At 35.5% G+C, this 26,403-nt stretch overlaps 2 protein-coding genes across 10 annotated transcripts in view; one reads left to right on the forward strand and one right to left on the reverse strand.

Annotated features, from left to right (window-relative positions):
• ARMC2 (armadillo repeat containing 2) overlaps nucleotides 1-13,320 on the forward strand; it is a 135,299-nt gene extending 121,979 nt beyond the window's left edge. For 5 of the 7 annotated variants that reach the window (XM_039237426.1, XM_039237432.1, XM_039237430.1 and 2 more), the window contains 2 exons: nucleotides 7,633-7,700; nucleotides 7,948-8,006. Coding sequence is in view for 1 of the 7 variants with exons in the window: in XM_039237431.1 (XP_039093362.1) it covers nucleotides 13,270-13,283 (14 nt within the window). In the remaining 6 variants the exon portion in view is untranslated. Of the gene's footprint in view, nucleotides 1-7,632; nucleotides 7,701-7,947; nucleotides 8,007-13,269 lie in introns of those variants that run through there. The other 2 variants (XM_039237431.1, XM_039237428.1) reach the window with 2 other exon arrangements.
• Nucleotides 5,626-26,403, reverse strand: part of SESN1 (sestrin 1) — a 117,941-nt gene continuing 97,163 nt past the window's right edge. For all 3 annotated transcript variants that reach the window (XM_039237435.1, XM_039237436.1, XM_039237437.1), the window contains exons 2-10: nucleotides 20,681-20,746; nucleotides 19,694-19,894; nucleotides 18,900-19,082; nucleotides 16,684-16,926; nucleotides 13,219-13,366; nucleotides 11,050-11,162; nucleotides 8,804-8,994; nucleotides 7,379-7,523; nucleotides 5,626-6,797 (exon numbers count right to left, since the gene is read on the reverse strand). In XM_039237435.1, coding sequence (XP_039093366.1) covers nucleotides 6,711-6,797; nucleotides 7,379-7,523; nucleotides 8,804-8,994; nucleotides 11,050-11,162; nucleotides 13,219-13,366; nucleotides 16,684-16,926; nucleotides 18,900-19,082; nucleotides 19,694-19,894; nucleotides 20,681-20,746 — 1,377 coding nt within the window. In that variant the 3' untranslated portion in view covers nucleotides 5,626-6,710. The remainder of the gene's footprint in view (nucleotides 6,798-7,378; nucleotides 7,524-8,803; nucleotides 8,995-11,049; nucleotides 11,163-13,218; nucleotides 13,367-16,683; nucleotides 16,927-18,899; nucleotides 19,083-19,693; nucleotides 19,895-20,680; nucleotides 20,747-26,403) is intronic.

The raw sequence follows: 26,403 nt of genomic DNA on the forward strand, positions 1-26,403 counted from the left end.
TGTTTAATTTCCACATACTTGTAGACTTTCCAATTTTTCTTTCTACTACTGATTTATAGTATTACTCCACTGTGATCAGAAAGATACTGACATAAATTTTTAAAACTTTTCTTAAGACTTATTTTGTGGCTATTACTAATATGTGTTCAGTCCTGGAGAATGTTCCATGTGCAGTGTGCCGTTGTTGCAGGGAAAATGTTCTGTGTATGTCTGATAGATGCAACTAGTCTATAAGCGTTGTTTAAATCCTGCTTCCTTATTCATCTTCTGGTTGTTCTACCCATTATTAAAAGTCAGTTATTGAATCTCCTGCTCTTATTGTATTGCAATCTATTTCTCTCTTCAGTTCTGTTGTCTGCTTCATATATTTAGGTGCTGTAGTATTTGTTGCCTATATATTTATAATTGTTTTATCTTAAAAAAAATTTTTTTTTAAATTTTTTTTTTTAATGTTTTATTTATTTCTAGGAGAGAGAGAGACAGCGTGAGCAGGGGAGGGTCAGAGAGAGAGGGAGACACAGACTCTGAAACAGGCTCCAGGCTCCGAGCTGGCAGTCAGCACAGAGCCCGACGCGGGGCTCGAACCCACGAACCGCGAGATCATGACCTAAGCGAAAGTCGGACGCTCAACCGACTAAGCCACCCAGGCGCCCCTTAAAAAAATTTTTTTTTAATCTTTATTTATTCTTGAGAGACAGAGTATGATCTGGGGAGGGGGTGAGAGGGAGACACAGAATCCGAAGCAGGCCCCAGCCTCTGAGCCATCAGCACAGAGCCAAGTGCGGGGATTGAACCCACAGACTGTGAGATCATGACCTGAGCTGAAGTCGGATGCTCAACAGACTGAGCCACCCAGGCACCCCTATAATTGCTATACCTTCATGATGAACTGACAATTCTGATAATAATATAGCTATCTCTGCTCTCTTTTGGTTACCATTTGCATGGAATATATTTTTCCATTCTTCCACTTTCAGCCAATGTATGTCCTTAGATGAAATTTAGCCTTTTATAGATAGCATATAGATTCTCTTTTTTATCTTATCCATTGAGACAATCTATGTCTTTTGACTGGGAAATTAAATCATTTATATTTAATGTAATTACTGATAGGGAAAGAATTACTACTGACATTTTGTTAATTGTTTTCTGTATGTTTGATAGCTTTTCATCATTTCCCCTTAGTCTTTCCTTTGTGTTTTATTAATTTTTTTGTTAGTGACATTCTTTGATTTCTTTCTCATTTCTTTTTGTGTAAATTTTAGAGATATTTTTTGTGATTACCATGGGGAGTATATTAAAAAATCTGTTACAACAGTCTATTTTAAATTCATAATTTGAATTACATACAAATTCTCTGCCCACTCCCACCTTGTTATTGATGTCACAAATTATATCTTGAACCCATTAACAGATTTATTTTTTTTATGCCTATCTTTCCAATTCTATACAAAAACTAAAAGTGTACTTATGTGCCAAAATCACAATAATGCAGGTTTCTGTATTTGTCATATATTTACTGCTACCAGAGAACTTTAGATTTCCAAATGGATTGCTCTGTAACATCCTTTTGTTCCAATGTAAAGGACTTTCTTTAGCATTTCTGGTAGGGCAGGTCTAGTGGTAATGAACTCCCTCCGATAAATTCTGGGAAAGTCATAATTTCTCCCTATTTTTAAAGAACAGTTTTGCTGGATACTTTATTGTTGGTTGGTGGTTTTTTCCTTTCTTTGAATATATCATTCTACTGTTCTTTGGCCTGTAAGGTTTTGTCATCTTCTTCTTTTTTTAAAGTAATCTCTACACCCAACATGGGGCTCAAACTCATGACCCTGAGATCAAGAGTTGCATGCTCCACTGAGCCAGTCAGGTGCCCCTCAGGCTTATAATGTTTATGCTGAGAAACCTGTTGAAATCTTGTGGAGGTTCCCTTGTACAAGACATTTCTTTCAGGATTTTTTTTTTTTTTTTGGCCTTTCATTAGTTTGATTATAATGTGTCCTAATGTGATTTCTTTGGATTTATCTTAGAATTTGTTGAGCATCTTGAATTAGTATGCCCACTTCTTTCCTCAAAGTTGGTTTTCATTCATTATTCCTTTAAATAAGTTCTCTGTTCCTTTTGCTCTCTCTTCTCCCATAACATGTTTATTGACCTGCTTGATGATGCCCCGTAAGTCCCTTAGGCTCTCTTCACTTCATTTTACTTTTTGTCCCCCTGACTTGATAATATCAAATAACCTGTCTCCCAGGGTGGCTGCTGCTTTCTTCGGTCTGATCAAGTCTCCTGTTGAACTTCTCTAGTGAATTTTTCAATTCACTTGTTTTTCAGCTCAGAATTTGTTCTTTTTAATAGTTTGTCTCTTTGACAACAATCTCATTTTGTTTATGTCCTTTCCTGGCTTATTAATCTTGTTTTTAGTTCACTGAGTATCTTTAAAGCAATTGTTTTAAATTTTCACCAGTTAATTCAGAAATTTTCATTTTTTTAGGGTCAGTTTCAGGAGATCTTTGCTTTTAAAAAAAGTATTTAAAGAGAGAGTGTGAGTAGGAGAGGGGTGGAGCGAGAGAATCCCAAGCAGGCTCTGCACTGTCAGCGCAGAACTTGACTCAGGGCTTGATCACATAAACCATGAAATCATGACCTAAGCAGAAATCAAGAGTTGGCTACTCAACTGACCAAACCACCCAGGCACCCCTGGAAATTTTTGTTTTGTAGGTTATATGCCTTGTGAACTGTGTTGAGTTTTGGGCATTTGAAAAACAGCCACCTCTTCCAGCCTTTACTTGGCTTTGCCAATCAGCCTAGCTAGAGGCTCATGAACCTCTCAAACTGTTTTGGAGGATGTCTCCTCTCTGGGTGTGTGTGTGTACTTTCGTTCCAGGATACACATCAACTTCTAACTGTCTGAATTTTCCTAAGAGACTTGTCCTGTTTCTTCTCAGGACTTTCCTGTTTCAGTTTCTATTGCATCTGTCTGTACTGTCTTGCAACCTCTGCAGTGCAGAACACTGTAAACTCCCTACTGCTAACACCCCTCTGTGCTCACTTCTATTGTCAATGCTTTCTAATTAGCATCCAAACCTTGCCCCCACTCCTGCTAATGCTCCAAGTCAGGTCAGACAGAATCTAGTCTCTCGAGCAGTCCCAAGACAAGCCAGAGTGTTGGACACAAGTTCTACTTTTCTCTTTCTGTCCTAAGGGAAGAGCCACAAATTGGGAGTTTCTTCTCATTTGTGTCCTGCTGTGCCTAGTAGGGAGAGGGGCTGTGGTGAACATATTTCTACTAACGTCCCTACACTTTTGGTATAGCTTCCTCCTAGTTTTGTGTTTCCGTGGGTGCTGTAGCTTCCCAACTGGTTTCTAGAGTCCTTACAAAGGTGTTTGGTCCTCAATGTTGTTAACTCAGTGTCTGTGGGAAATGAGGACCTGGAACTTCACTGGTGATGTTACTTCCTATTCACCTGCCTTTTGCTGTCCCTTGATAATCACTAGTCACAAATGTGCAAATAAATTTCCACCATATCTTAATGATGGAAAACATGCTTATCTGTCAAGTTTTATTCAAAACTAATTTGAAGTACCTAAACTATTAGAAAAATAAAAATCTCTAAGCTTTTAAATGAATTTGAAATCATCATTTATATAATTTAAGCTTAAAAATTATGGTATACATAGATGTGTTCAGAATTCTTATAGTAAGAGATATAGAGTTAAATTTAGCCTAATAAAAATTTTTCCCAATTTTTACAAGTAAAACCTCCTGAGATTAAAAAAAATAATTGAATCCTGGAAAACTCAACCAGAAATCTTTTCATTATTTAAGAAACTTTCCTCTCCCAGGTGGACGTTTTTGGTATCCCATTAAGTATTTAACCTTCCTCAATTGTTTTGTCAAGTCTTAAAGGGTTATTGTAACATTACAAATCCTGTGTATTTAGTTTTGAGAAAACATTCCGAGTAACAGGAAACACCTGTTAAATGAGGTGTTGAAACATCAACTTTGTATCACAGGCAAGCCTTGATTACTTTAGGTATAAACATACTTTTTTACTTGTTAAAGTTTTCAACTTGTGATTTCTAAAGCCTGTGATTCTCAAAGCTTCAGTGGACTAAGATAATGCATTCAGGTGATCTTAAAATAACTTAAAAAAAAAAATTAGCATGTAAGGGATGGGCAGAGAGAATCTCAAGTAGGATCTGTGCTGTTGTTGCCAAGCTCGATGCAGGGCTCCATCTCATGAACCATGAGATCATGACCTGAGCTGAAATCAAGAGTCAGATGCTTAACCAACTGAGCCACCCAGGTGCCACAATCTTACATTTTTAAGAAGTACAAAAAACTAAGTGTAGAATGAATAAAATTTTAACTATGTGCAGTGTAAACTTGTTGGGTTCACCTGTATTGCTATAACTCTACAGACAGAAAAGTGCAAAGGCATGATGTGAATTCAATGTGTAGGATCATGTATGTATTATTGTAAGCTAATCAGAAATGGACTTATGTGGGGCTCCTGGCTAGGTCATTCAGCTGAGCGTCCATCTTTGGCTCACGTTGTGATCTTGTGGTTCACAAGTTTAAGACCCGCATCAGGCTCTGTGCTGACAGCTCAGGGCTGGAGCCTGCTTAGGATTCTGTGTTGCCCTCTTTCTGCCCCTCCCCAGCTTGTGCCCCTCTCTCAAAAATATTTTAAAAAATAGAAAAGAAATGGACCTATGTTTCTTTAAATATAAAATATATTGATAATAACAGTCTTGTCTTCTCACCAGGATATATAATTTTGAAGGCAGGAACTATTTCACCTCCCTACTCTCACCCACATATTATAAATTTGTAGGCACTAGATTGAGCTAAAATGTTTTGATGAGTAAGAGTTATTATAACAACTTTGATTAAATGTAGAGCTTTTTTCTTCCTTGCTGGACACATCAATATTTTTACTACCTGCTACAGTTTTTTTTTTTTTTTTAGAGCCCTCTGAAGTAAAAGCATATCAACAATGTTCAACTGAAGAAGTTAAATATGCATTCCAAACCAATAACAGTAAATTAAGCTTATAAGTTGACTAAATGTTTAAATTTTTATATATTTATAAAGTTCCAGGATTTAAACTGTAGCTATGTATACATACTATAAAATATTTGGTGGGCAAATCTTTATTGTAAAGACAAAGTCACAATTTGTTAAATCCACCCACCTATGCTACTTGCAGGGCCTTTCAAGCAATAACGTGTGTTTATTACCATAAACAAGACATTAGCATCCTTTTTCTTTCAGGAATAGAATTTAATGATTCATCACTTACATATAACATCCAGTGCTCATTTTTTGTCCTGTTGTCACTCCTTGTTTCTAAATTTCTTTTAAAGGACTTTAAGTAATCTGTACACCCAGTGTAGGGCTTGGACCCTGAGATCAAGAGTTGCATGCTCCACCAACTGAGCCACGTGCCCCTGTTTCTAATAATTCTTATTTGAACTCTAGAACATCTCTGTTCAAAAGGGACAAATGGCATTGAGAGTTTGCCATTTAAGTGTGAATCTACTTGGCTAATACAATTAAACAGAAATTCAGAATGGTAATTGATTGTGAAGTCATAACTTTTATGAGATTGAGACAGCACATAAAATTGGAGAAAAAGGATTTATTGAAAAATACCAATAATACTGACAGACTTCAAAAGCAATTCACGCTTCCAGAATACAAATACTTAATACATTTTTTCCAAATCTGTTTGCATTTCAAACAAAGTTAGCATTTTTGTAAATCAAATTTGATAACCTGACTAAAAATATTTTCCAGCTTTAGTTTGAAAGAGCTGCACAATCTTTAAAGTGGGGACCATGAGGCAGGCAGAATGCACCTGGGACTGCGCAGCAGTCTACAGCAACATTTCCCACAACTTCAGTGCTGGAAACAAAATACTGCACAAGACAGCTGCCCTCCAGTGTCATAGAATCTAGGGAAACAGCATATCAAAAGATAGCTAGCTTTTCTTATAATTTATACACTTTCATTTAAGATTGCTTTTTTGAAGAAAATCTTTAAGAATGCCACTGTAATTTAATGTCATCCAATAGGTAAATTAAAAAAAAAACTATAATGAAAGAAATGAACTGTTGCCATCGAAATGGTCTTTGCCGAGCTGTAATAATTCTATGTTTAGATGCAAAAAATTAACACATATGCAAGTTTAATTCGAAACCACGCAAATTATGTATGTAGGCTCAGATAGTAGCAGTGTTCACTTTTATTACTAATAGCTTAACTGGAACAGCCACTCTATTCATTCCACCAGCAGAAATAGCAGCACCAGGATCTAAAATTCTTTATGTATAAAAAGCTTATGTCATTATCCAACTCTCATTCTTTGCATGCTCCAATTCTTGTTATCTTATTTAACATAAAAGCAACAGGATTTGGAGAGTTACTATTTGCTGTATTAAAACAGTTATACAGCATCTTGTACTGTCAAAAAGCAAAATACTGTGAATGGCAGCCCTTCTTCACAGCTCTACACTTGAAGCTGCCAAGCATTCACTGCTCGTGCCAGCAGTGGTATTTCCACAGTAATAGAGCAGAAACTAAAGGAATCATGGCACAATGGATTTCTGAATTCTTTTATCTACCATTGGTCCTGGGGCTTAGTACCTTCCCCTTGTAGACTGTATCTGCGGATCATTCCATTATCTTTAATGGAGGAAAGGCATCAGGTCATATAGCGGGTAATGGCTCTCAGAGCGTAGAGGAGTTCCGCTTGCATCCTAGCTTCTATAAGAAGCAGATTAACATGAACCTGAATACAAAACACATTATTTAAGGGAGGGTTGTAAGCATTCCCAAGTGTTTCAGTGTATCTAGTGTCCCCCCCAAAATAAGTACATTTTCTATGTGCCACTGAATAACTTAGAAGTCTTAAATTTGTCTCAAACTGAAAGCCATTCTAATGCTCTTTTTGGATAGATACTGAGCTCATATTTGATAACATCTCTTCTTACAGGTTTGTTATATTTCAGAAAATCTAGACATTGCTTATTTAGAATACCAACCTCCCCTGCCAAATCATCACTTAATAATTTAAATAGTTTAAAAAAGATGGTTCAAAGACCAGACATTTCTATCTATAAACAATTCTCCTAAGCAGTGACAGCCATGCCAGCACTTCTGAAGTGGGGCCAGCCACGTGTCTGCCCTGTCTTTATTCTTTTACTCTAGAACTATAATGAGATTCCCTTACAAGGGATACCAGAGATAGCTGTGCTGGAATGCTTTTCTCAGGTTGGAAGAGGTTGATGGAAAAGATTTGGGAGCCATTAGATTAGGTGAAGGAATAAGAATCACTGCTAAGTTACAGAGCAAACCACAGTAGGTACCTACCTTCTCAGAGTGCTTAAACTGCCTCCAGAAGCTATCATACATTCTTTTGGTAACCTTTTCAGGAGTGCAAACAACAGTCTTGATATAAACTTTAAAGCTACGATCCAGTAACTGGTTAATTTCACCATAGTCATAGTCATCATATCTGTTAAAAGATAAAGTGAGAACTATATATTTTTAACATATAGTTTGCTGTCTTTTCAAAGTATGGACATTAGTAGTAAATGCTGTATTTTTCTTCCCTCCCCATGTAGGCAGCTGTCTCCCCAAAATAACTGCTTTATCATGTTTAATTGGAGGTGAATGAATGACTATAAAGGGGGTAAGAAACAGAGAAGTTAGGGAGATGAACAGGAAACTTGCCAGTGCCCAAGCAACAGTATAGACTTATAATCAAAGAAGCGACTGCACTGAGGAAATTGTGAAAACAGAATTTGAGTATTGTTAAAATTAAGAATTCCACATATTAAACACTGTTATTGGTTACTACTGCATGATATATAGATCATAATCTGCTTGTGTAAATGAAAACAATTAACAGTCATCCCCCCCCCCCCCCATGTTTCCAGGAGTTTCTGGGATCACATGAGGAAAAAAATGGTGGGGGATTGGCAGAGGATTATTCCAGAGGGAAGGATGATTTATAGTCAGCCTCACAGTGTCTACACTTAGGACAAGCTGTTCTGCTTTAAGCCAAGATGGTGTCTGCTCTGCCCCAATGGGCGATAGTTTCTACAACATCCAGGGACTGAAGCCTCTTGTTTGTTGTTCAGTCAAAAAAAAAAAAAAAAAGCTCTTGCAAAGCTGGTTCTACTACCATTCTGGAGGCTAAGTAGTCTGGTCACTGATAAAATGAATAGCAAGAGAAAACCTGATTTTATAGCTGAAATAATCAAAGTCCTAAAACATAGCGCTTATGTGCATATGTTAGAAGGTGGTATATAATGGCTGCACTTCCTGTATAATATGACTGAATACCTAATGGGACGAGAAAGTTTTGCATTTTGATGAAGTATCATGGGAGTAGGTACTGTTCAGAAGGAGCTTGAGAATAGCCAAGGGCACTATAAGCATACTTAGTTCCAAGAAGATAGGAGATGATACAAAGAGAAAAGATACCAAAGATTCCTCTATGCTCTAGGACCAGCTTGCTTGCCCTCCCCTGTACCTGAAGGCAATGTCCCTAACTTTCCCTTCCCTTCTGCCGAGCTAGGAGAGTGGAAATAACACGAGCTGCATTAAATTTTTTTTTTTTTTTTTTTTTTTACTCATAAGTGACATAAAAATAAGCTATTGGGGAAGGGATAGTTTTGAAAATTATACATATATGTAATATATATATAGTGTATCTCTGTGTATGTGTTTCAAGCACTTGAATAATTTAGCTCAAAGGAAAATATCTCTTTGTAAACATAATAGACTAACCTTATTCCAAACATGCAGTGAATATAGTTCCAAATAGCCCGTCTAAGCATTGAGGTATCAACATCTTTGTGCATTGCCATTGTATTATAAGTAAGATTGTAAGCAATGTGAAATTTTTCATCAATCAACTGTCCCACATCTGGATAAAGGCGATTTACCAAAGAATAACCATGGTCTTCCCAGCAATAGTCCTAAATACAGAGAACATAACAAATGTGAATAATTAAAATGTGGCCAAGTATAGTTCATATGGCAGAGCAGTAGAAATAGGTCAGATTACTGGCATTTGGAATCCACTGGCTTTCTAGTATGTTCCCTGCAGCACACAAGCCTTTCGTAGCTCAGTGAGTTTAAAAACCAGTGAGATTCTTACACACAGGCCATCCATTTTCAGCTTTCTCTGTCTCTTCATTCAGCATCCAGAGGCAACCCATCTTGGGAGTCATCTCTCCTTTTCCATAGCTGCAGCTACTCAAATGGTCCTCAAATTTTTGTCAATTTTTAATTCAACACAACCGTCACTCATTCCTTTTCCTCCTACCTCCGGATTCTTAGCATTATTAACTGAGTCTCCTAGTTAGTTTTCTTACACTAAATTTCCCTGCTTCCCCTCTTTCTACCTCAAGCAAAATAAGCCCCTACACTACTTCTATACTGCTCTCAAATTTATTTTCCTGAAACACCTCTTTGGTCAGTTTTGTAGGTTTTAACCAGAGTAACAACATATCAATTTTAAATTAGCTTCACCCTAATCAGAAGTAGGAATCCTTTGCTTGAAGCACTCAGCAGCCCAGCCAATTTCTTTATGATCCCTTCCCTCACTCTGTCCTTCAATCTAAGCTCAATGTATTGCCTATAGTCTCCTCTGCTTTACGATGCCTATGCTTTTGTACCATTCAAATCTCTCAAATCCTAACTCCCACCGTAACATTTCCAATCCACATGATCTCTTCAATTCTAATCTGTTATATTTCTTGACACAATTATACTATCAAGTAGAAATATTCTATAATGCTTCCTTGTGCCTAATTTTTGTCCCTTTAAACAACATCTTCATCCCTTGAGCAAAGAAACACAATTTTATAGTTCTCAAATTTTCATAATTTTGATAAAATAGCTTTTACTTAATTGGACCCTCACAATAACAAAGTTGGGAATATCAACTCATCTAAATTAAATATTTATACAATAGACTATTTAAGAAATACAGTTATGCTGCAGTATGTTTCTATTAATGGACTGGATTGGAAACAGTCTTACATGGCTTAGAGTACAGAGTAAATACTTGCTAATTAATTGAAGATTTTCAACTTTTACTGTGGAACCAGAGACTATGGCTACTGTTGCTCCTGAGATATATTTGCAAAGCACTTTTAGCACAGTACCCCCTACCAAGCAAAAACAGGAGGAGCCTAGTATCCTCGAGGACACTAAGTCCTAAGTTTCCATAGACTCAGAATTATACTGAGGAAGTTTTAATGTATATTTCAAAGTTCATGATTTCAGAGCTAAAGAAACTGGATCTACCAAAAATATTTCTATTCCCCACATCACTAATTTTATTCACTCTGAGAGAAGTGTTAAGTAATTTTGAATAACATTTATGTGAATCCTCTCAAGGTTTAATTTAAAACCCTCAAAAATGTTCATTGCTTCAAGTAATATTCAGTACATAGTTCACAGGGAATCAGGATAATGTAATTGTCATGATTTTACGGTCTATGTTATCAGTAAGAACACCCAAATTATAAAGAAAACAAGCAGAAACTTACTTTCCCTAAAAAAGAGTAAATAAAGCACACTTTAAATAAATTTCACTTTTGAATTTTTCATCCTCTTTCCCTCTACTCACATACACGTAATGCTTGAGAGGCCAGGGACATTTATTACTCAGGCCTGGTGCATATCAGGGCCCCACTTTAACACTCGGGCTCAATAGGAGAGGAGAAGAAAATCCAATGCTATAAATGCTACTATTATTCATTATTTAGATATATTACAAACTTGAGTTTTGGCACACCAACTGGGAACCTAATCCAATATTGTAATTCAGTTTTATGGGTGAATGTTTTGATTTCTGAACAACTGATTTAGGAACTTTAACAATAAAATAAATATATTTAAGGGAATTGCCTGATAAAGAAAAGTTACATCTTCAACATTCTATAATTCTCAAATCCAGGGCAGGGGGGTTTCGTATTTTAAGTCAGACTGAGATACTTCTAACTAATCACGAGCAATTTTACCTGGACTCGAAATGTTGGAACATGCATCCCGTGTCTAGAGAAATCCTTATAGCCATAACTGGTATCCTCAAAGTGACGAGATACATCTCTTGCTGGTGTAACTTCTTCATCATCTGAAATAATTAAAAAGACACTGAAAGCTTTTCAAAAACAGAATGCTAGTTAAAATTCATTTTACCTATAACAAGTAAAAACAGGATAGCCCTTTCTCTCACAGTGAGTAATCAACTAAAGTCTTAAAACCGTAAAGAGAAGTAGCTTATTTACCATTAAATGGAATGTAATTAGATTTTGTTATAAAAATATTCATGGTTGAATTTTGATGCTTTGCATTTTTCTCTTTCCTATGCCTTCTATGTCCCCAGTTCTACTTAAAAGCAAGTACTCAAAGTTTGAACACCTTTTGGGTAATCTTTATGGTGATTAATCATTTATGCTCTATACTTTAGCACTTGAATGATTTCTGTTTAAATATTAATGTCCTACAATATATAATATGATCTAACACCTCAAAGGGTCCTAGAAACAATACTGGAGTGGTGAATCATTTTTACAATGTTTCCTGAACTGCTCTAAACCTTTCTGGATTGCTTTCATGTTTGTTTGAAGTAAACAGAAAAAAAAAAAAAAACTTTTCCTCAAGGAGAAACAAGGTAACATCCAACCTTCATTTATACACATTTTATTTTTTCTGGGTGTCTCAGTCAGTTAAGCATCTGACTCCTGATTTTGGCTCAGGTCATGATCTCAGGGTTTGTGAAACTGGGCTCTGTGCTGACAGCGTGGAGCCTGCTTGGGATCTCTCTGCCGCTTTCTCAAAATAAATAAACTTAAAACATCTTTTTCTTTGCTATTAAGAAATTTGGTGCTTTTAACACATATGCTTTTTCACTCTGTTATCAAAATACATTTTGAGACACTTCAACTGTTTTTCCTGTAAATTACCCGATTTATATATTAAATCCTATACCCTGTATATAAAGGCCAAACATAAAGGATTTAAGTTTGTTGTCAATTGTCTAATAAGCAGTTCCATTTCACAAATCATTGTATTTTAAAGCTAAAAAGTAATCTCAGAGCTTTACAAACCCAATTTCCTAATTTTATTTAATTTCTTTAATGTTTGTTTATTTAGAAAGAGTATGTGAGTAGGAGAGGGGCAGAGAGAATCCCCAGCAGGCTCTGCATGGACTTGGGGCTTGATCTTACATACTGTGAGATCATGACCTGAGCCAAACTCAAGAGTCAGATGCTTAACCAACTAAGCCAGCCGGGTACCCCCATACATTCACAAAGCTTATTAGCAGTGATTTTAGTACAAAAACCCAAATCAAATGTCCTCTTTTAGTCTAGTGCTATTTATACTAAAACTTCTTTTTCTAGGTTGCCTGCTTTATTTATAGGTAGGAACACCTATGCAATAACAGCTTCTCGAAAAGGAAAGATGTATTTGGATTGAGGTTTTGAAACTTTATTTCTTAAAAAAATTTTTTTTAAATGTTTTATTTACTTCTGAGAGAGGGAAACAGACAGCATGAGCAGGGGAAGGTCAGAGAGAGAGGGAGATACAGAATCTGAAGCAGGCTCCAGGTTCTGAGCTGGCTGTCAACACAGAGCCCGATGCGGGGCTCAAACCCACAAACCGGGAAATCATGACGTGAGCCAAAGTCAGAAGCTTAACTGACTGAACCACCCAGGCGCAACTTTGGCTCAGGTTATGATCTCATGGTAGTTCGTGGGTTTGAGCCCCCTGTCAGGCTCTGTGCTGACTGCCAGCTCCAGAGTCTGTGTCTCCCTCTCTCTCTGACCCTCCCCTGTTCACTCTCTTTCAGAAATAAATAAAACATTGAAAAAAAATTTTTTAAACTTTTATCTTTTATTAGAGAATTTAAATAAAAGTTTCTATTTTTTTTAAAAAAATTTTATCTAAATTCTCACCCCCACCTGGGTGGCTCACTGTTAAGTGTCCAACTCTTGGCTTTGGCTCAGGTCATGATCCCATGGTTCCTGAGATTGAGCCCTAAGTTGGGCTTTGTGCTGATAGAGTGAAGCCTGCTTGGGATTTTCTCAAAAATAAACATTAAAAAAATAAAATTCTCTAAATAATAAAAGGCGGCTCTTTTTGGTAAGCAATAGAAGTTTTGCTGACTATGTAATGATTGCTTTTACCTGAAGAGAAGACAAACATGCTCTCTCTTTTTTCTATTTCAAAACGCGAAGCCATCTCTTCTTGACTTGCCTCTTCTTCATCTCGACATTCCTGTAACTGCCTCATCTTTTCCATGAGGGCTTCAACCTCAAAAAAGGAATCACTTACCTGAAGAGAAAATATAATGTTGCATATGTCAGACAAAGGATGAAATTTAAAAAATATCTTTTATTAAGACACAAATTCTTATGAGACAACAAAATATAGGAAAAATAGATCTTATAATTTTGGTGTACATATACAGGTCTATAGATTTTAAAATAAAAATTATTTAAAAACGTTATTGTTAGTGCTGAGTTTTAAGAATTAAAATTTAACACTTATCGTCAACTTAGAACGGCTCAGTTAAACAATATATGAAAGTATAAGTGGTTTTGCCTCAACTATGCACATTTGGGCACACTGTCAACACGTGTCTACCACCTTCAAATTATAGTAATCAGTCTGAATTTACCAATTAAGAATGAAATTTGTCCTTAAAGGGTTGGAATTCTCCACCTGACCTCTGCCAATGGGGTTGGCAGCTGTCTCTTGCTGGGATGACTAGAGCAGTGACATCTGTAGAACAGGTCTGACACATGAGGACTGGCCAGTGCACTTGAACTAGCCAAACAATACATACTTCCATACCCTGCTGCATCCTTACTATGAAAGTGGGATCAAATCTGTGAAATTTATCTTATAAAACATTAAGAAATCTTCCAATTTCAAGTCTCAGTATTCAAACACAGAACTGTTTTCTCATTAAAAATATCTTTTGCTAGGAATGTTCTTCCCCTACTCTTATACTCTTTTCCTGGCTTATACCCATTGGTCCTTCACATGTCAGCTTACTTGCTTTTCCTGTTCTGTCCCCCCATCCCAAACCTTGCCACCCTAATTATGGTCACACAGCATTCTGCTCATTCCTTCAGAGCACCAGATACAATTCGTAATTGTTATTGCATGATACTGGTTTAATGCCTGCCTTCCTCAGACCAAACCTTCATAAGGACAGGGGACTTGTCTAATTTATAAGTATATATTCAGAGCCCAGCACAGTACCTGGCACATAGTAGATTATTTGCAAAATATTTGTTGCAGAAAGCTTGTCAGGATAATTCTACACTAAGATACAAATAATCTGTACTACTGGTACTTTATATTTTCATATGACCCTAACAGTTACACTGAAGCACCCGATAGTGAGTACTTTCTCTCACAATTTCATGATGGCGGAAAGTGTTCCTATGATGTATTAGAGGTTCTTCTGGTACATAGTTCTCCTTAATTACTCCTAAGCCAGAGTTGGTAGCCAAATAAAGGGCTAAAAAGATGACCCAAGGTTTACCAAAAAAAAAAAAAAAAAAAAAAAATAAGGTTTCTGTCAACTCACATTATCCTTCATTATATTACCTATTTTGTTTATTTACCTTCTTCTAAAATAGCCCAAATTTTAAGTATTCTTATGAAAGACAATTCTTGATAGAATTTACAGTGAAGAGGAAAAGGAATTGAACTGAATCAGACATCTAATATGTACCTGAAGAATAAACTATTAGCTCACTGACAAGTGCCCTCAGTGTGGGCCATAAGCCACAAATAGCCAACTCAGGGAATTAAATAGAGGAATTTAAAATTTCTATTATTTTACTATTAATCTCATGTAATAGAGGGATAACCAGAAATAATCAAGTACTTTTTAGCCTTGTGCTATTTTTTTTTTACCCTTTACCCTAAAAATTTTATTAGGGAAAAACTACAAAATATTTATAGTACAATGTTTACAGTCACAATTTGTAGTGAACCAATTTCCCAAAATATATTACAACTCAAGTTGACTTACTTGTTACATTCAAAAACCTACTTCTAAGTAGTACAGAGTACATACATACCTAGTGCTCCAACCGTACCTATGTACAAACAAACTAAAGCTACTGCTCATTCATCCCCTGTTCAGGAAAGCATTCTTGCCTTTCTATACACCCACACAAAAAGTACAAATTTTGGAGTTTTCTGTAATGAAACAAGGCGTGCTGGTGTACTGCATACCATTTTAGCACTAAGAGGTGGCCTCTTCACTTCATATAAAAAAAGTGGTAAATATCTTTTCCTTTTGTGTAGTTGAACCCATACTACATTCAAATTCTCTCAAGCACTAATAGACAAAATACTTATGTGGTTGAGGAAGACTTAAGGCAAGTTCTGGCCCTTCCAAAGGCACTATAAGACTACCCCCAACCCCTTTATTTTCTTCAGCCTTGTACTAAATCAAAGGTGAGAGAGGACAACAATCCAGCTCCAAGCATCCTAGCAACTGTTACCATTTTCCCTTAGACCATCTCATAAAAGTTTTACTAAATGGTCAGTGGCCAATATTATGGCCTATAACATTAATCCAAGTAGCTCAACAGGGTGAAGCTGATGGTCTTGGGCCTTGTGAGCACAGCAGTGATCAATCCTAGGAAAATTATTTTCCTTATGTGCTAATCTCACCATATGTAAATGGTACTTCTTATTTAGCACTTGATAAATGCCAGCTGTACTAGGCCTTTTAGAGACATTCTTTAGAAACATTTCATTTAAACCTCAAATAACCTTATGTTTATTTAGACATGAAAGAACAGAGGCTCAGGGAGGTAAGATAACTTGCCCACAGTCAAATATATACATTAAAGGTAATTCAAAACTGTTCAAATCTGTTTCAAAGGAATAATATAACCGAGAAAATCTATGCATGCAAAGTATTCAGAGAACTGTGATGCTGTTTCTGTGATTTCTATAGCAAAAGAATGCAGAGGGGATTTTGACTCATCGTATTTAGGAATTAAAATCTGCTTATAAAAAATTCAACTTGTTCTAATCTGTTTCAAGGGAATAACAAAATTGAGAAAATATAAAAGCCAGAGAAGGAATAGAAGTGAAAACATTTTAATAAACTTACTTTCACTTACATATATATTTGTGCCAAGTTAAACATGAAAAAAGAATTTTAAAAGGAGAAATTTCTAGTTAAGGCTGATGAACTCTTCTAAAAGATCATTAAGAAACCAGCCTGTTTCTTTTATGCAAAAGGGAGGAAAAGAATGTGATCAGCATCAGGGAGTCTCCACCACTAATTTCCATGGTCTCAGCCTCCCCTCATCTCACTGCAGCACCCATTCAATACTAGCTGGCTCTCAATGGGCACATGCTGGTGCCTCCTGATCCTAAAATTACTTGAGTGTAACCTCCTAAAGGGTCTGATTTTATTTTATTCCTTAGCCCTAAACTATTGCTGAGCATTTAAAGGCAGTTGATAAATACTTGTTGAATGAACAGGTAGAGAGCCTTAATATCTCTATGGATTTAACAAGGTAGGTTTTCCAAGAAGTCACAGGAAAAAATAATATAGCAGCAATTATTATGATTAGTTTTATGATAATCCTGTAACAAATAATACTTACCGGAACATTCCCTGCTGAGTTGACCTGCATCTCATCCACACTGTGATTGCCATTTGTAATGTCACAGATGCAGTAGTTACTAACGGAAGGAGGTCTGAATGTGTGGCCACCGTCACAATGAATTTCTGGACTGATTCCACAGCCAAATGTGAATGAGGCAAGAGAATGATAGTGTGTGAGGAGAACCACTGCATGTACCAGTTCTGCAAGGGACCAGCTGTGCTCTTCAGCTTTTAAAAGTCCCTCAAGAAAAAAAAAAAGGAGAACATATTTTTATACTAGTTATGGTGTTGATAAAAGTAAATAGTTCATCTTGGTATTTAATCTATTTAAAACAGAATTAGGGGGCATCTGGGTAGCTCAGTCGCTTAGGCATCTGACTCTTGATTTTGTCTTAGGTCATAATCTCATGGTTCATGGGTTTGAGCCCCACATGAGGCTCTGAGCTGACACCATTAAGCCTGCAGTGTTGAGCCTGCTTGAGATTCTCTCCCTGCCCCTCCCCTGCTCATGTGTGCAGGTGCACGCATGCACTCTCTCTCAAAATAAACTTAAAAAATAAAAATAAAAACAGGATTAGTCACTGTATAAAACCTAGGGTACAATAATAATTTGAGACACACAGAACCCAGAATGCTATTTTTTTATCGATCATGTAAACAGAGCTTAACATAATCGGATAATGACATATTCATTATTATTTTGATTTTCCAAAATCCTGATTTAAAAATGTAACAATACTTTTTGTTTAAAAGCAGTTGTCATATTTCAGATGCTGGACTATGAATGCTTTAACTGTTATTCAAAGTCTCAATCTAAGTGTAATAAAAATGTATTTAAAGTGAAAGCTACTGTATAAAATATGCCTGTGTTTTTCTTTATCATCAAGCTTTCTCAAGGAATTTTAAAGGCAGTAGTTTGAACTTGACTCTTCATATCCCTAAATCATCAAATTAGATTTATTTTAAAAATTATGTTCAAGGTAAAGTCTATGATTCTTCAAATTCTTACAGATCATACCCTTTCTCTTCATTTCTTGTTTTATAATCCTGTGTAATTTTGCATTACCAGACAATATAATAGATACTATGTTAATCCTATTCAGATCTTATATCTTAATAAGATGCTTCACTTTATAATAGTATTGAACATGTTTTATGAAATAGAAAGATAAACCCAAGAATATGTTGTATTTTTAAGAATTTCTACTCTAGGTAGCTACTTTTAGAGATGTCAATCTACCTTTATTTTATTAATAAACAGAGCCAGAAGGCACTAATTTAAATGGCATTTTATAAAGATACACAAGATGCCACTTCACACCTATCAGAATGGCTAAAATCCAAAACACTGATACACCAAATGCTGGTAAGGATGTAGAGAAATAGGAATGCTCATCCAATGCTGGTGGGAATGCAAACTGGTACAGCCACTTTGGAAGACCATTTCCCAGTTTCTTGCAAAGCTAAACACAGGCTTACCATGGAATCTAACAATCACATTCCTGGTTATTTACCCTAGTTGAACACTTATGTTCACCAAAAATACCCTGCATGTGAATGTTTATAGCAGCTTTCTTCATAATTGCTCAAAACCAGAAGTAACCGAAGATGGCTTTCAAACGAACTATGGTAACTCCATATAGTGGTGTATTATAATTCAGTAATAAATAAAGGAACAGTTAAGCCAGGAAAATGCATGGAGGAAACCTTAAATGCATACTGATAAGAAAAGCAGCTTGTCTGAAAAGATGATATACTGTATGACTCCAACTATGTAACATTCTGGATAAAGCAAAATTATAGACAGTAAAAACATCAGCAATTGCAGGGTTTCAGGGAGAAGGGGAGGGAGATGAACAGGTGGAGCCCGGAGGATTTTTAGAGCAGTGAAACTTTTTTGTATGATAGTGTACTGGTGGCTGGATGACATTAGCATTTGTCAAAACCCATAGAACTGTACAACACAAAGAGTGAACCCTAATGTAAGCCACAGACTTTAGTTAATAGATCAATATTGATTCTTTACTTACAGCAAATGTTACCATACTAATGCTAGATGTTAATAAAAGAGACTAGGAAGGAGGTTCAGGAGGTTAGAATGTGAGAACTCTGTACTTTCTGTGCCATTTTTCTGTAAACCTAAAACTGCTCTAATAATTAAAGTTTGTTAAAAAAAAAAAAAAAAACCACCCTAGAGACATTACTTCTACTTACCTCAATATGTTCTTTGGTGATAAGCCAAGGTCTATGGGCTAACACTTTGTTAAGTTCTCCTAAATTTTGTAGTTTTTGAGGAGCATTCTCTAAACCATTAAGCCATTTGGGGTTTCCACCAACATGAAGGAAATCATTTACATGGAGGTTCACTAAGTAGGAACACTGATGTCTTGCTGCAGCCTTAAGAGAAAACAAAAAGATCAATCTAACTATAAATATTAAAATCTTAAACTATGAATCTTTCTACTTTACAATGTGTAAAATAGCAAGTGTTTGATTAGTCTGTTTGCAAATTTTTCATAGAAAATTTTTCATATAAACATTAAAAAATCACACACACCATAGAAAGCACCTCAGGAATATCCTGAGAATAAACTAAATATCTGATAAAAATATTTGAGCCTTAGGAATTGTATTTATGTAACTTTCAGATCCTCAGATTAACAAACGTCAGTTAAGGTGCCAACCATAAAATAATGGAGTATAATTTACAAATCGAACAGGAGTAGCACCACTTAAGTCAGTGTGAACTATCTGTAATAGTGAAATAGATCCTGTGTTCTTCTTTCTTCTGATTTAGTGGAAAATGGTTGTCAATAGTGTATAAATACTCTTCTTTTTAGTGATACACTTGAGAGTATACTTATTTATTAAGAGGAAAACCACATACTATCTAACAGGAATCCAATAAGTTAGAAAATAAGTATTCATCCCTGTGTTTAAAGCATTAACCATCTCTTAAAATGATTAATAAAGGAAGCAGGAAGAATTTTCCTTTAATGTTTACAAACCATTATTCCAATGTAGTGCCGATAATATAGGGGTAATGGCCCATCCATTTGCAGTAGATAGTGTTGAGTTTTTAGGAAACTTTCTAGATATTGTGGGTGAAAAACCATCACTAATGTAATGTTATCCAAACGACCCAAAGCAGCAAAAGAATCTGCAAATAAAGCATGCATCTGTGCGTCTTCACTTCCCACTTGGAGAATCTGTATGAAAGAGAGGAAAACCATGGTTACATAAATTGTAAATTGGTATTAGAATGCAGTGCATACATATTTAAGTGTCATCTAGAAGCAGGGTAAATTTGGCTTGAGAGAAAGGTTATAATTCTGAAAATCTAACTCAACTGGCAGCCAAGACAGAAGAATAAACAGTTGCACATTATGTAGTAGGTAGGAGATAAACAACAAAGGCCGAACATTAAAGGCCATCTAGATAGGCTGCTTGTAGACTTGGCCAGAATCCAGATAAAGAGGCAGATTTAGATTATCAAATTTGCAGAGCTTGCAAACAGACTCTAAAGCCTTTACCTTTTCTTTATAATGACTACTCTCAATTTAAGGAGAACCAAAATTAACATCAAACCAACTTTGAAAACAAAGCATAGGAGCTTTTGCATATTTAGAATTAAACATCCAATCTAGCATTGACACCATTCCTGTAGAGATGGCCAAGACCAAGTAACTCAGCTTACAATCATGCATCTACCTAAACATCTAAATATAAAGAGATGGAGTATCATTGGTCGAAAACAAGTCTTGCCTTTCCTAGATTAAATACGGCTGTTAGAAAAGCGTCATGAAATACTAGAAATCAACATGAGCATAACAGCTTTTTAATCCCACAGATTCACTGCCAAAGCATGATGATTAACTGCGATCAACTCGTAAAACATGTTGTTGTCCAACAGTTGTTCAGATGCCAAGACATGGGTCATGAAAGCTTTTCCTTAAAAGCATACAGTTCACTATGTACTTTCACAAACAACATACCTCCTTTTCTGGGATGAATCTGCTTGGTCCGTGTCCTAGTGGTCGAGGAATTCTAATTCCAAGTTCCTAGAAAAGAAAATTACACCATCTTAGACTTCTTAGCAGTAAACAACATGAACTGAGGCTACAGGAATGTGGGGGAAAACAAACAGTTGAACAGAGACAGGCTTGTTTTGGTGGTTTGTTTTCATGGCCATATATACATACCAACTCCTCTGTTTGCATCGTATGGCTGACAAGAGCTTATAATATAATATGACACAGACTAAAAACAATAAAACCTGTCTCACTAAAACCAGAGTTTTGCATAAAGTACTTGGCAGAAAGTCTAGAACAGAAAGTTCAGCACATAGCAACCAACCCTGTGGATTGTCACTGATACAAAATAAGACCAATGTGTTTGTACATCCAAAACTCAACCAACCAAAACATCAACCCCTGTATATCTGGTCATGAAATGAAAAAGCACTAACCTCTGCCTAGATGACTTAAACTGAAAGGAGTGTAATTATTATTACACCTACAATAACACTTCACAATAGAAGAAACAGTATGAAAAATAAAAAGTAGTTACTTAAGTTTATAAAAGAAAAAGTACTGCAGCACATGTTTTCTCTGTGGCTGAGTAAAACAATCTCTTAGAAACTGAGTTTGCTTTAAATCTTTTATTTCTAGTATGTTATCACTTTGCTTATATTTTAGAGCTCAAGCAATGAACAAAGAAGGTTTTCTGCCCTTTGACATAGTCAATCTAGAACCTGTACTTGAAGTCTACTAGAATTGTGTATTTGATGTGACACTGTACTATGCTTAACAAAACTGACAAGTGTTAAAGGTCCATCGTTTCCCCAATGTGTGGTTACAGAAACAAAACTAAAATAACAACAAACTTTTTTTTAAAGGCTCATGTCCTACCAATCTGGTTTCTTTTTTTTTTTTTTATAGTTTATTGTCGAGTTGGTTTCCATATAGCACCAAGTGCTATCAATCTGGTTTCTAAAAAACAAAAAACAAACAAAGAAATTTCTAAAGTTTACACATCTATTTATATTTATAAACCCTGGCTTATATGATTGCATACCAATACTATTTGTACCCTCTACTGCTTCCAAAAGTCTTCAGGATGTTCCTTTTAAAGAAAAAAAGGGGGGGGGGTCATGCAGACAGAGAAGGATATGTGGCAGCAATTAAAAAAATCTGGGCCAAGTGAATGAAAACATTTTGAGCACAGTGGATTTTTAAAAATTAAGCAGGCAGGACAAAACTGAAGAAAATCTTTATTGGGAGAACTTAAGATGTGGATTCAAATATACTTGCCAACACACTTATACTGAACATAGCAATGCTCTGTTTCCTTCACTAGAGGAGGCACTCAATTCACTGGTCTGGGTACATGTATGTCTTAATTTTAAAAGCCTGTAATAAATACAAGAAAAAACCCCCACATTTCTTCTATTCAATGCATCATCTTGGCACAAATGCAGCCATTTATATAAAACAATGACTATTAGCCTTTCTAACTGCTGAATTTCTGATCCAATTACAAAGATTTGAAACAAAATATATTGGGCCAAACATTAAGGTTAAATTCAATATTTACCCCTTTTCATTGCTTCACTATATTAAATAAAATGCATTTTAGGAAAACACCTGTTTCAAGAGTTTATTACTCTTTTTATACCTAAGAGACACTACTTTCTTGAGACTTTACTATATTAAAATGTAATATTTCAAATGGAGGAGAAAATGATGATTCAACAAATGATCTTGATACAACTAGAGAGCCACTCAGAAAAAAGTGAAGTTGGAACCATAAATCATACTTAAATTAGACGTAAGTTTAAAAAAAAAAAAAAAAAAACCAAAGCAAAAAATATTAGTGCTAGAAGAAAACACTCATGGATGAAGTTAGGCCTAAAAATGCCATAAAACCCGGAAGTTGTAAAATAGAAGATTGGTAAATTTGATGACATAAAAATAAAGACTTTCATGTGGGAAAAATAAATATATAAAAAAGTCAAAAGCAAACAGAAAATCAGGAAATATATTTGCAGTTCCTATATCAAAGGGGCTAAATTTCTTGAATACATGAAGACTCCTATAAATCAGTAAGAAACCCCACAATGACCTGATAAAAAATGAACAAAGGACATGGACCAAGAAAAGGAAATACAAATGGCTGAAAAATGGTCAACCTCACAATAAAACTTAAAGTTAGCTACACTGAGATACTATTTTTCACCTAAAAGATTGCTTAAGATCAAAAGTTTAATAATAGGCTGCTGAAGAGGAGGTAGATAAATAGCCACTCATTGCTTATACATTTCTCCTGGGAGTGTTCTGAAGTGTGAGGAAGATCAAGAAATACATAAGAAGTATAAATTACTACAACCTATAGAGAGGGCAGTTTGTAATAGTGATTGAAATTAAAAAGTCGTAAATCCTTTGAATCAAAAATTTCATCTTAAATGCTGACCTGTACTCACAAAAATGCCACATGTAAAAGGATAATCACTGCAACATTGTTTCTAATAGTACAAAATATAAAACAACCTGAACGCTCATCAACAGGACTATTTTAATGTAGTATGACCACAGACTAGAATAACATGCAGTCCTTACAAAGAGAATGAAGCAATTCTATATGACTTGGATTTAAAAGACCTCCAAGATATGTCTCTCTCTCTCTCTCTCTCTCTCTCTCTCTCTCTCTCTCTCTCTCTCGGGAGCAGGGGTCAAGGTCGGGGAGAGCCAAGTGCATAAGATGTGTACATGTATTATGTTACTATCTGTAAGGAGAGAGAAAAAGAACTTAGCAATTCCATTTCTAGGACTTTATTTTACAACTAAATTAGCGACATGTGGGTGGCATATACGTATTTTTAATAACAAGATTGAAAGCACATGGGCCTCAAAACAAAGAGGTTGAATTATATTATTTTGGTTTTGTTTCTATACCAAATATATCTTTTACATATTGAACTATCATAAAACAATAGCTTTAGAATTCAAAGTGGCTATCAGTGTTTCAGAATGGAGTATTTTCCTATAAGTAGAGCAAAGGCCTTTCCCAATGGTCCTATATAATTTTCAAGTCTTTGAAAGTGCATCCCTACAGCCAAATTTAATGGTCATATTGGTATCACTTCTCCCCTATTCCTTCCTTCACAGTCCTTTAGACATACATTATTTCAGAGTGAAAAACTATGTGTTTTAAAAGAGGATGTTAATTAAAAGTAAACATTCTTGGGAATGGATTTGAGACCTATTATGCTAATAATCGTATTGTTGAGGTCATAGTCATTCTTTAATGAGGTACGTCTGGCAAGAAAACTGGACACAGAAGAGTAGAAAAACTGAAGAAAGGAAAGGAATGGAAAAAAGTCTCAGACATTCAAGATTCCAATTTCATTATTTTACTCAAGTCTAGTTCCAGGTAAACTAGAATTGTACCCAGTTCACATTCATACTACTGGGGTCAATTTCCTCCTAAGATGAAGAGGTTGTGAGAGGTCTGTGCCATTCCCTAAAGGCAGAAAGGAAAGGAAGGAAAAGGAGAGGAAGTGAAAGAAAAGACTGGGAGGTGGGGGTGAGGCAGGGAGACATGATATACTTAAAAAAATAAAATAAAGTCTTTCCCAAAAAGGATTGATGAAGACTAATATAATGGGAAATATAGTTAGTGCTGTTCAACTTATTCTCTATATTTGAAGGCTAAACTCAATGTCCTTTGTTCTCTTTCTTAAAAGACTAGGCACAGGAGAGGGATACAAGAATATGAACTGATGAGCTCTAAGGCTCCATTCCACCTCATCCTAGATCAGATTCAGGCAGGAACGAGATCATTTTATAAATTATGTATACTTCTATATATGTCAAATTCTATATAATATTTATATAACAATTATAAACATAAATTACATATAATTTATAAATTATATATGTATATAATTTGAAATCAAGTATCTAGCTCAGTATTAGTGAGTGGGGCAGATAGGGGTTGAATCTAGGAAATCTGGTTCTTTATTACTCTTTTGAGTCTCTGGAAGAGTTTTTGACCCCTTAAAGATCTTTTTGGATACCACTGTTGTTATACAATAGTATTCTTGGTTTCTAAAAGGTTAAAAGTTTTAATTTCCTGGAAAATTCATTTTTGGAACAGTTCTTTTCCTAGTCAACATGAGAACTTAGTTCTACCCCATCTTTTAGCAGGTATTGATTTAAAAAAGGTAATACCTTTTTTAATAGGATCTTCAATAGAGTGATCATAAGCCAAACTAACTGCATTTCATAATTTCCTAAAGGCTATTTCAATTATGCCTTATCTGTTGCTGTTAAGAAAATGAATTACAGACTTTGAATAAATTTTGGCCAAACCAGATTCTAAGACACAGAACTGCTGACAGCAACTGGCCTTGTTTAAAACAGCAGATGTAGATGCTAATCACAGCACAAACCTCACCGGCCCTTGGTGAAGGTGTGGCTGGAAAAACTAACGTGGGAACTAACAGTTCTTTCCTCTCAACAATTCTCCTAATCAGCATTTTGAAAAAGATAGCAACAGCCTCTGCCATAACAACACTGCTGCAAGTCTCTGACATAACATCTATTTATTCATTAGCATACAATACTAAGACACTCATTTTCACAATATGAAAATTCTTAGCAAATGGTGACAGTACCACAGAAAGACTCTGTGTGTTGTATCACTGTTGAATCAGTGTTTATATACTAAAAGTCCTGTTCTGATCATTTCCAAATTGGTTAAAGATACATTTAGAAATCTATATCAATGGACTGTCTTTATTACTCTTTTGAGTCTCTGTAGAGTTTCTGACACCTTAAAGGTCCTTTTGGATACCACAGTGCCACAAATGCAAAAGGAAAGCATTCCTTGGCTTCTAGTGTCTACCCACTGGCAAAACTAGTTGAAAAGTAAATATGATTAAGTCATTTGAATCATTTTTCTCACTGGGCTTGGGGCACTTTTAAAAAACTGTCTAGATGTTTTATACCAATAACCACAACACTCATATTAGTTTTGAGTTTTAAAAAATTACAAAAGCAGTATGTGCTTTAACTAGGCAACAATAAATTGTGTAAAAAGTGAAAGCTCCCACCCCACTCTCCCTTCTTTAGAAGAATCACTGCCTAGAGCTGATGCTAGGCTTCTGATGTTCAAAAATTTTAAATAGAATTGAAACGATATAGAAGGAATAAAAATATATGACTGCTATAACAAACATACTGGCGTTTTTTTTTAATTGTCATTACCTCTACTTGGCAGCTTAAAAATATTGAAAATTCAGGTACCTCTTTTTCTAGTACCTGGTGTTCTATAAGATACATTCTAAAAAACTAAAAACTCAAAAAAAATTATAAAAAAATAACAACAAAAACCTCACTGACTTCAAAGTACCTGATTTGTAAGGCCATATGTGTGCCCTATATTTTAGTTAGGAGTTCCATCCCTGGAAAGGGTCTCACTTTAAAGCATAATGGAAGCATGCTATCTGAAAGAGTCATGCCATTCTTTTGTAAAATGAATACTTTCCCTATAAAGCACTTCTTCCTAACTTATTCCCCCACATGTTGGATGTGTTAAAAGTAATAAAATACAACTCTACAAGGCTTCCTCTGTTTCCTAAACACAATCCCACGGGCACTGTAATCAAGGAGCAAGCTAAAATGCATCTCTTTATCTTCCAGTTTACATGGCTATA

This window comes from Hyaena hyaena, unplaced genomic scaffold, assembly GCF_003009895.1.
Source record: "Hyaena hyaena isolate Hyena2069 unplaced genomic scaffold, ASM300989v1 scaffold_123, whole genome shotgun sequence".
NCBI lineage: Eukaryota > Metazoa > Chordata > Mammalia > Carnivora > Hyaenidae > Hyaena > Hyaena hyaena.